The following is an 11,206-nucleotide window of genomic DNA, read 5'->3' as shown; positions in this document are numbered from 1 at the left end:
CTGGTTTGCTGGAAACTGCTATCCCAACTGCTGCCTCTTTGCCAGGGTTGTCTGGAGTTTGCTTGCTGGCATGTTACAAACCTACAAAAACAGGAGCTATGAGATAAGATACTGAAACTGGCAATTTCCCAACTCCTTTTCCTAGGAAAGGAGAAAAAGGAAGACTTTTGCATCCTGCATGTCTTGCTCCATGGGAGTTGAAAATGAAACCATTGAAAAGTTGTTGCAAGATACGCCTTTAAAAATCCATCTACAAACAAACCCCAGCAAACAAAAGGCCAATCCCAAGCAAGACCTAGAGCACTCTGAGCCCCGTGGCTTTATGGGGTAAGGATTGTATAGTGTATTCTTGTTAGAATGCACGATTGTTAAACCACAGAGTGCCTCTGTGTGAGCGAACACAGTGAAAGTGGCTGGAATTGTTTCCTTTGTAATGGCTCAACTGAAAGGCAGTGATTGCGCTGGGGCCACAGCCAGGAACAAAGAGGGCTCCTCACCAGTGCGTGGTGGTGCAGTCGCGGCTCCTGCATGTGACTACAGAAAAGGACAAACCACAGGATAAAGTGAGAGCACTGAAATTTTTATTTGTTACCTCTAGGTACCACGAGTTTGACATTAATAGGCAAGACCAGTGAATGAGCAGCAGTACATTGCATTCAAACCTGAATCTCCAAAGCACCAAAAATGGAGCTAGATTTACTTCTTAATCCTACAGTCAGCACACTAGTCTGGACTTGCTGCGTCTTGTATTGTCCCTAATTTAGTAGTACATCGTTATGCAGTTAGGGGGCGTGAGGAAAGAGTCATCGTGTAGTACCACTTCTACGTCATCATAGGACTACAACATGCACATTCTACTATGTGGCCCAAGCAACAAGAATACAAGTAGAACAGTTACGGGTGGAGACAGGTTCATGTTAACACCACCTATGAATTTGTAGAAACCTTTTTGGACGGGTACCTACAGCAGTTCATCAATTTGTGTGGGGACATTACACGCATGCACGAGTGATACAGTGGAAAACATAGCGGGAGCGGCAGCAGGACGGAGGACAAAGGTGAAATCTGTGATGGGATGCACTTGGAAACAAGACCTTCCTCAGCTTTCTACAGCAAGTCTCTGCTCTGTTAGCGAGGCCTGCTGGGCAACAGTTTTGTTCTCATGGCTGCGGAGTTTTGACACGACTTCTAGAAATGCCATGCTCTGCACTTCCTTTTGAAGAGGTTCTGGAAAAAGGAACAGTAAAAGAAAAGGTGCTTTGTATGAGACAGGCAAGAGAACAGACAAGCTCCGTGCGCGTGAGAAACTTCTCTACTGAACCCCGAGACGCGTAAGCACACAAATGTGTGTGTACACATCATCTTTTTATTTACTTTTTTGAATTGCTTTTGAGGATGGAGAGAAAACTGTCCAGCACCTGGGGGCATGCTCAGACTCCACAGATTTGAGATAGAGGTGAAGGATGAAGCAGCTGCTTAAGAAATTCCACCTGGACTGCCTTCCAAAACAGATGCTTAGGAAGTCATTTTAGTGAAAATATTTTTCTGCTTTATTCCTTAAACTAACTTGCCTTGAAAAGTTCACTGTGGTGTTTGTCTGTATCAAATCAGCTCTTGTTGTTTGTGTAGAGGTGTGAGGGGAGTGACACAGTTCTTCAGTGGCCGTGTCACCACTGGGTCACCGTTGGCTCCCCGTTTACAGTTCAGCTCTGAAGTTCATACAAACACAACACACGGTGCGTTGCCCAATGCTGCGTACGTACATGCAGCGCTTGTTTTACTCAAAACTGCCAGACACTTTTACAATTGTGATCCTCGATTGCACTGTACTTTGTATTAACAAGGAAAGGTTGGGAACAACCCATAAGATTGAGGAATTTTTAAAGAAAATTTGAAGAGTTTTCTCAAAGCTGTGTACTAGATATCTCACAGTTGAGATCCAAAGCAGTCGGTCTTGTTTCAGGCCACTCTAGCGAACTCCTACTCAGCAACAGACACCTACATACTTTTTTTTTTCTTTTTGCTTCCCAGGTGCTGCTGGGGGCCTAATCCCTGAGCTTCCCAGGAGAAATACCAACCATCTGTTTCAGATTAGCTATGCTGTATGCTATGCACATTTACTTTTTTTTTAATAGCAAATTTGACATTCGTTTCCTTTCCTGTCTACTTTCTTGTTCACATGTTTTCAGTTTCTTGCAGTTTAACCCCTACTGTGTAAGAGCTGGGAGCTCTCACTCTGCTGTGCACCTGGGAACCTCTATCTACAGAGTGATACCAGTGAAGCTGTTGGGGTGGTTATGCTGCATATGCGCTCCCTGCTCTCTTTCTCAGATTTCTGAAATATCATCATGTTTCAGCAGGAGTTACTGAACTGAATATCAGGAATTCACTGTGCCTTACAGTGGCTGAAAACTTCTGTTTAACGTCCAGATTCCTGTGGGCCTGGAGACCCTCGCACACAGACAGGACTGTGCTGGCTATGAATGCTCTGCCTTTGCTGATTCTTTCTTACATGTTCCCATTTTCAAATGTTCTCATTCTTCCCTCTTTCCATTCGTTTGTTGCAAAAGCAACTTCCAGATGGCAAAAATGACAAATATATATATCTATTTACTACTTAACACACAGCTGTTGGCAACATCAAGTTAAATGTGATGCCAGATGCCCTGTAACAAAGGACAGTAACAACAGCGGTCACTGGAGAATTAAACTTTCCTGTAATTAAATCACTTCTAGGCTTTATGGAACTATACTGGGATCAATTACTTTAAAATGGCTACACAGGGCTGTTTACAGCAGAATACAGAAACATGCAAATATAAATACTCACTGTTTGGAGACAGTGGTGAAAGTAAGAGGCAGAGCTGGGAGGGACATGTCTATTATTATTTTCATGTGTAAAGAGCAGACTTGGCTCTTTGATTTCCCCCCCCAACCTTGGTTAAACCCTAAAAAATCCCCTAAAACAAGACCACTCCTTACTCTGGTGGAATAGAGAGCGAGGTATTTGACTTTAAATAACTCTGTCAATCCTGCAGGTGACAAGACTCGGGGAAGGAGAAAGGCAAGTGTCAGGCAGAATTTCGGAGGATGATTATTTTAGGCCGAAGCAGTGGGAACACACGAAAGGACATCACAGTGAGGCTGAGGAGAGAGGCTGCTGCTCTAAAATGGATGGGTAATCCCAAGCACAAAATGGCTCAATAAGGTTGTGAGTAAAATCTAAATTATGCCTTAACATTAAGTGAATCATTAATGGAAGCTAAGGCTTGCTAGCAAATTTTGAGCAAAATCTTTGTATATTGATATGTATATACAATATAACAGTATATACTATTCTGGTCTCGTGAGACCCCACCTGGAGTACTGTGTCCAGCTCTGGAGGCCCCAACATAAGAAAGACATGGACCAGTTGGAGAGGATCCAGAGGAGGAGGGCCATGGGGATGATGAGAGGGCTGGAGCACCTCTGCTATGAGGACAGGCTGAGAGAGCTGGGGTTCTTCAGCCTGGAGAAGAGAAGGCTCCGGAGAGACCTTATAGCAGCCTTCCAGTACCTGAAGGGGTCCTACAGGAGAGCTGGGGAGGGACTCTTTGTCAGGGAGTAGAGTGATAGGATGAGGGGTAATGGTTTTAAATTGAAATAGGGGAAATTTAGATTAGGCATTAAGAAGAAATTCTTTACCATGAGGGTGGTGAGACACTGGAACTTGTTGCCCAGAGAATTTGTGGGTGATGTTCAAGGCCAGGCGGGATGGGGCTTTAAGGAACCTGGTCTAGTGGGAGGTGTCCCTGCCCATGGCAGGGGGGTTGGAACTAGATCTCTATGGCCCCTTTCAACACAAACCATTTGATGAATCTATACTGCTCTAGAAACAAGTATTTGTTCCCTTAAGATGACAGTAATGCAGCGTTCACTTGCATAGATGTACAGGTCACCAGTATTACACTTAGTTTAGAACTCTGTTTAAAAACAACAAGGAAAAATGCAGCTTTGTTTACAGAGGCAGCACACACTCAACTATGGTATCTTTTAATCAATTCAATTGAATTGCTGCAAACTCAACTGTGGAGAACCTTCAAATGTTTCACACTTGGCAAGTTGTGTGCAGACAGGCTCTGAGTTTCCACCTTTCTGTACTTAATCCAGTTCTTTGCCATCTTGGTTGTCTGTAAATTCTGAAACCTTTATGGAATGAAATTTGCTCTCCTTTTACAGAGTAAATACTTTTTAAAGAACTGAATGAAAGAAACATAGACACTTCTTAAAACCTCAGCTGGAAATCCAATTTGCCCATGATACCTTCCTCTTTTTTTTTCATTTATTTGTTTGGGGTTTTTTTGCTTGCACACACAGAGGTGGGAAGTTGTGATATCAAATCATAGCCTGCTCCACCATCCTCAGAACAGTCTGACCTTTAGCAGAGGGTTAGCTCAGAAAGATTAGACTTCAGTGTCCAGCATTGGCATGTGTTAGAGCGTGTCCTCCTTGTCTTGTCATGTGAGGGCTGCTAAGGGAAGGACTCTTCCTAGTGGGCTAAGTGTGAGGATCCCTCCTCAAGCAGGATTATAGCCTAACTGCTGTACGAAGTACTCATTTGGGTGTGCGTGTGTCTTTACAAATATTACCTCTATCTTTGTTTCCTCCAGTTCTTGTAGTAATTTAAAACTGTAAGTGAGGAGGCTGTGTGCCTTACTTGACTAAGTTTACCGATTAGAAAAAGCCAATCACACATCACGGCAGCTCAAGTTGAAAATAAATTTCTTGTTATCTGCATATTTGGAAAGACAGTCTGATACTGTACAGTTTTAAATGCCTTTCATTTCTCTCCTGTCAGTTGAAGTTTGAGTGAGCTGCATCCTGCAGATCCAGAGTCCAGTTTTGGCAGTTAATATCCAAAAGTGAGTTAACAGCCTCTTTCTTGACACTATAAATAAACACTATAAATGAAGTGTGATAGTAAATTGAATCCTTCTATGTACCTTCATTGTGAACAGAGAACCAGTCTGAGTGTGTTTGCACACATTCTACATTCAGGCTAAAAGAGAGCGCTAAGGTTAAATCCACAAATCTCTTAGGAAAGCAGCCCCTCCTGAATACTCACCAGATCCTATAAGGGCACAGATCAGCACCATGGAGTTGTATTTTATTTCTGGAGCACTCCTGTCGTCTGAGAGCAACCTGTGTAGAATCTGAACAAGCTGAGCATTTTCGAGATCCTTTTCGGCAGTGACTGAAAGACAAGTGAAAATTCGTAAATCTGGAACTGCTGCTTTTTTTGGTGTTTCTGTGCATTAGCTGATTATTGAAACGTGGATCTCTTAACGTAGTGAAAGTGGTGCTGTGATACATAACTCACTGGCATAAATCCAAAGCACGTATCAGATGGTACAATGACAGGAATCACACATCTTGCTATAAAAACGTAAAGTAGCCTAACTGCTTGAAACAACAATCGCAGGGTTTAATGATAAAATCCAATCTTAAATGTGCAGTGAGCTGATGGAGAAGCCACCAGGGTTTCTAGCGATTGAGGCCAACACTTGCAATGTTTCAGCTTTCAAGACTTCCATTGCCTGAATTCACTTTTGGAAATAATATTTAAATAAATGCAGATGGTGTAGTTCTTCATTCCATGGTAGAGGGAGCTCAGGGTCCATTGTAAAGGCTAGGAAAAACTTTTCAAGATCAGTGTGAGTTACTTCCCCTGTAGTTTTCCAAGAAACTTATACTGAATTCAGGGTTAGATGATTCTTGTGAATAGCAATGCTTTTTCTTATTAATTAGAACAATTCCCTGATGTGTTGGCAGCAATTTGGAAGCTGAACATAGCATTCCTCTAGTACACGATGGCAAGAGAAGAAATGAAGAGCAAAAATATGTAGTGCTGCTTGTTAGTTTAGGTTAGTAAGCAAGCAATTGGACAAAAAAAAAAAAAATCTGTTGGGCATTTACCTTTTTGTTTGGTAAACTGAGGTACTACAGAGGCAGGTCAAGACATGTCATATGAAGGCTGAGATGATTACAACTCTTGCACCTATTTCTGTGGAATTTAGTAATAAAAGACATTTTGGGGGCGTCACCCATCTTTGTGCATGTTTTCTCTAGCTCTCGCTAATTAGGTAAGTGAAAGCTTTACTTCGATAAGCCCTCTCAAAATGAGATTAACCATTCCGGTGTTGGAATGTAGTCAGGTCATATAGTCTCCACTCCAAACTATGATTTTCCTAACCGTTAGCCTTTTGGGTTTTACCCCAAATCTGAAAGTTATCTTCAAGGGCCTTTCTAGATCATGTGATCACCTACCAGAGTGATGGAGCAGACACTGTTATTACCGGCAAACTCCAGTTTGCTGTGTAACCTCACTGCCTGCTTACGTCTGCATGAGCTGTCATGTATTTCCGTGCGACTGAAAGGCAGATGGAAGGAGGAGGCTTTTCTACATTGCAAAGGAAACTTGCACAACTCTCCCTTTATGACTTCTCGTGGGCACAGACTGGAAAGAAAACAGGTAGAGTTAACTGCTGGGATACTCACCTAACTCTAAAGCCGCTATTAATGCCAGCGCAACAAGAGCTTCGTTTTGCATTATTACGTGTTCACTGGTTGCCATGGTTACTAAATGCTTGATGCCACCACTCTGTACAATGGTCCTAATTACATCCTAAAATAAAGAACATAGAAATGAAAAAATTCTGCATTGCATACACACTGTAGTAAGTAACAAAATTCTCATGGATGTTATGTTACCTTTGGGTAAGGACACTTACTGGCTTTACGCACGTATGTACTTTATGCAACTCATACATAAATGTATATACATGTGGGCCTCTAAATTATCTACTCTTACTCTGCAATTACAAGATACAACATGTTAAACCAAGCCAGTTAACCACATGATTAAAGTAAGACACACGTAACTAACTCTTTTCCAGGTTATACTGCGTAACGCCGTCAGTCACCTGAGGGAGTCCACTCCGTTACGTTTGAACTCAGCTGGTGTTTAAAGATGATTAGTTCTCCCTTCTTTATGTTGTGATGTACAGAGCAGCTTATCAAAAATGCCCAACAAACCATATATTTGGGATAAGGAGACACAAGAATATATTTTTAATAAAGTTATCAAATGCTTCTCCATGGATTTCCAGAGTTTCTTCAAAATGTTCACAGAGGTGAGATCATAAATAATACACTTTACTATGTAATAGATATGGTGTACTAGAAATGAAAATGTTAAATGGCTTTAAAGCAGTTTAAAAATATGCAACTGGGATTCTGTTTTCAAGTTTAAAATTTGATCCAACTTAATATGTAAAAAGGATGAATATAGATTTCTGGTGTTCACATGTCTTTGATTACTGCACCTATTGTTTTTACCATTATACATCCCAAAATCACTTGCAAAATGTTTGCCTGAAAAAATCAGGTAACTTGGCATGCTGAAGGGAAACCCTTCAAGGAAATGTGGTTTGTTTTTTATAGTATTTTATTTGTTCTGTGGGTGCACAAAGTTTTAAAATAGTAGTTATTTCTTGAAATAAGAATTTTATTTATATTTTTAATCACTGTGTTGAATTTCCATTTAAAGCCCAGATTTCTTTCTAACTCCAGCCACGAGTCAAAACTCATTAACTGATACATGCACTTAAAATGATTTATGTTCCAGTGCTTGCACAGGCTGTGCAGTGACATTTCTTATGCAAGGAAACAGACACAATATGATCATAATCCTTGAAAACTGCTATGTTTTTAGCTAATTATACTCATGATGCTAGTGTCACAAGTCAGAGCCTAATGACTCTAGAATTTCATGTTGAAAACCCGTTTTTCCTGAATGTCATAATGTATGCAGGCAAGTAAGTATTTTTATATTTTTCTTATTTGCACTGATGAGTTTTATTATTTGCCATTTTTTCTGCCAAAGTAGTTTTGAGACCTTGTGGAATAATCTGGGAGTTGCTAATTGCTTTTTGAATTGGTGTGGAACTGGCTATATAAGCCTTGGGAATCAATCAGCACCTTTAACATCATAATTTTTGTTTTGATGAACATCACCCTTTACAAGGCAGTACCAAACAAAGCAGAGATGAGAGCAGTGAGGTTTGGTGCTGCTGTGGCTTAACTCACAAGTACCTACTCCATTTTTTAGAATGAGATGTAAGTTTTCTAAACTACTATTACTTTTGTAAATATTACCCCAAATCCTTTCAAATTAAAAATCACACTCAAATCTAAGGTGCTCTAAAGAACTATCCAGTTGTACTCATATTCAAACCTAGAGGGCAGTAAAAGCATTAAAAAAACCCAGCCTCTCAGCTCTGTTTCCCAGTTGTTTCCTCTATGAGTACAGAAGCCACACAAAAGTTCATCTGGGATAATTCTGTTAACTTCTGTACTGATATCTATTTGATGCCATCAAAAACATCTCTGTATTTAGGATTGAATTCTGTTTTCCTGTAGAGAGTATTGATAAAAACTCACAACTGTGGTGGCATATGCCATCCACACATGTGTTTTGTGGACTGTGTATGTGGGGTGTAGAAAAAATGAAACCTGATTGCTTTTAGAGGTTGAACATAAAATGGAGAATAGGCATCTGAAAGAGGCAGTAATATTTGAAATCAGCAAAGATTTAAATCTCTGTAAGTCCTGTAGATTAGTCTTTGGAGAGGCTCAGTGTAGATCAGGTCCACAGTATGTTTTTCACTTTGCAAACGCCATGCATGAATGGAGAGGTCTCTGTTAAAGTCTGAGTTGTCCAAAGCACATTCACCATCTAAACTCAGTCATGCAGCTCTGTGTTTGTATCAGTGAACACACTAAATGAAGTCTGAGCCAGAAATAATTTGTTTCCAGATGAGATGCTTTTGTTCCTTCTGGGGCTCTGTTTTGCCTGATACTCTCCTGAGCAAGGACTGTGGACTCGGGCTGCTTAGTAAGTAAAGGTACTTGGTTGATGCAAAGGTGATGGGAGGGACGGAACTCATCTGTCCCACAGTTTCTCTTAATGTCATACCTTTTGCCATGTACAAACAAGCCTCTGTTAGAATTTAGAATAAATGATCATTTGGAATGATCTGTTGGAATCTTAAAACTCTGAAATATGCTATATAAAGAGTCAGGGGACAGACTATTTCTGGATCTTGTTTTTATATAAATATATAGCAAGATCATAACAACTGAGTGCAATGATTCTTCATACATAGCATCACTAAAACGTAGAAAAACTAGCATGCTGAACTTCTACAGGATACAATACAAATAAAAATGAGTCAAGATTTAGGCATGTGAATCCTAACCATGTTCCTTCAAGTGCCTTGCCACTCTGAAATGGTTTTGCTTTGTGTCATGTCATCTTTTTTAACTATGTAGTTCCAGTGAGCATTTAAACCTGCCGCTGGCATCCAGAGCCAGAGGAGATGTAACACATGTACCGATACCAAGTGCAGAGGTAACTCTTAGTTCTTACAAACTGATTTTTTTTTTCACCACTAACTTACTTTTGATTTGCTGTGTCGTATAAGTGCAGAAAGTAGTCTGTTGGACTCTCCCATCACACCTGCATGATCCTTGGCTTCACACCACTCCACCAATCGTTCCACCAGTTTTACGTTTTTGCCCAGCTGTTCAGCTGCTTCTGCTACATGATGCCAGAGCCAATAACACAACAAAAAAGTTGTCACTTTTTAAAGCAAGTGCTAGAAAAATATGCTGACAGTTACTAACTAGGAGGAGTTTAAGTAGAACTTCACTAGCTTGCACTAACAGTGGGAAAAATCTAGGTTGCACAGAAGCAAGTAAAGCCAGTCAGAAGGGAAACAAAATACAGAAAAACATTCATAATCCAGTTTCTGAAAACAATTTATCATCCCAGTTAATGTTGCTTGTGCTTTGATTAACAGTAGGAAAAATACAGGCAATGTCACATTCCCAGGTGAGCTAGCTCAAAAAATGAAAAACTAGAAGGGACTGCTGCCAAAAGGGAGCATTGTGGTCAGCTAAAGTAGGCTTCATGGATTATAAATCATGTAAATTTCTTCAATGAATTTCTATTTCGCATCTAATAGCTGTGCTAGAATTACAATGGATCTTTTGGGAAAAAAATCTGGAAGACTGGATCAAAAATACCTACTTGGCTAATTTATCTCATTAACTACTTTGGGCTTTTTGCAGACTTCTGATTTTATAAATCCTCACCCTGAAACATGCTGTTAAACTAAAAGGTGTCTGTTCATTTTGAAATTGGAGTTTATCAATTAACAAGTGCATTAGTCTGTTCCAAGGAGCTGGGTACAGCCAGAAAATGCAGTAAGTGAACAGCAAAACAGGAGTGGTAGCTTGAAACACTCACGCCTCAATACATACTTGTAATGTGACAGTGTAGACAAGTTCTGAAGTACAAGAGTAAATAAGCATTTGACACCTATTCTGAGGGTCCCTGGTAGTCAATTTAGGAGTTCTGGAAAAAAAAAGCAACGACGTTCCTCTCCCTTTGCATATGTATTAGATTTATTCCAAGACTGCAGGAATAAAATTTTATTGCATATGTATTAGATTTATTCCAAGACTGGAATAAAATTTTTAAAAACCCTCTGCTTTCCTCTTATAAGAGCCTTGGCAGCACATCACAGACTGAACCAAAGAGAATCACTTAACATAGAGAACAGTTTATTTTTACCTTGTGCATCTATTAACATTCTTAATGTTCCCAGCAGCTTGAACTGAACAGGGGGCATCTCCGATCTGAGGAATTTCAATACAGCTTCTGCAACACCAGCTGATAGCATCTTAGCCTTATTTACAACTGCATGAATAAAGAACAGGAATGATCTCAAGAATGTTTCTGGAAGATGCAGTTTATTTCCAAGACAGTCTTGAAGCAAATTTTCAGACACAATTTGAAAAATAGCTTGTGAACTCAGGTTTAATGAACATGAGTGTGCACTGACAATAGTGCATTGCGGGCAGATGTCAAGGTTGCTAAGACACAGGTGTGAAATTAAGTGCATTTTCCTAGCATGCACATCTAATTTCCAGTGTTCAGCCTGAACGCAAACTGAAGGCTAGACTTTTTCCCCGTGGTGTAGGAAAGGTGCCTTCCACAAAATGCATCAAGCAGAAGCCCAGGCTGGTGCTTGCACCCCCAAATATGAGGAAACTTCTCTGATTCCCAACAATGCTCTTCTATTTTACATAGGTAAAGGAT

At 40.3% G+C, this 11,206-nt stretch overlaps 1 protein-coding gene across 1 annotated transcript in view; it reads right to left on the bottom strand.

Moving 5' to 3' along the window:
* Positions 1-559: 559 nt before the first annotated feature.
* RAP1GDS1 (RAP1, GTP-GDP dissociation stimulator 1) overlaps positions 560-11,206 on the bottom strand; it is a 65,326-nt gene continuing 54,679 nt past the window's right edge. Inside the window, exons 9-13 of the mRNA XM_014940762.1 lie at positions 10,679-10,804; positions 9,501-9,640; positions 6,538-6,664; positions 5,105-5,233; positions 560-1,227 (exon numbers count right to left, since the gene is read on the bottom strand). Of these exons, the coding sequence (XP_014796248.1) occupies positions 1,100-1,227; positions 5,105-5,233; positions 6,538-6,664; positions 9,501-9,640; positions 10,679-10,804 (650 nt within the window). The 3' untranslated portion in view covers positions 560-1,099. The remainder of the gene's footprint in view (positions 1,228-5,104; positions 5,234-6,537; positions 6,665-9,500; positions 9,641-10,678; positions 10,805-11,206) is intronic.

Source organism: Calidris pugnax, unplaced genomic scaffold (genome assembly GCF_001431845.1).
Source record: "Calidris pugnax isolate Ruff unplaced genomic scaffold, ASM143184v1 scaffold34, whole genome shotgun sequence".
Classification (NCBI taxonomy): Eukaryota; Metazoa; Chordata; class Aves; order Charadriiformes; family Scolopacidae; genus Calidris; species Calidris pugnax.
The sequence above is the reverse complement of the archived record's forward strand: the minus strand, read 5'-3'. Positions and strand labels throughout refer to the sequence as shown.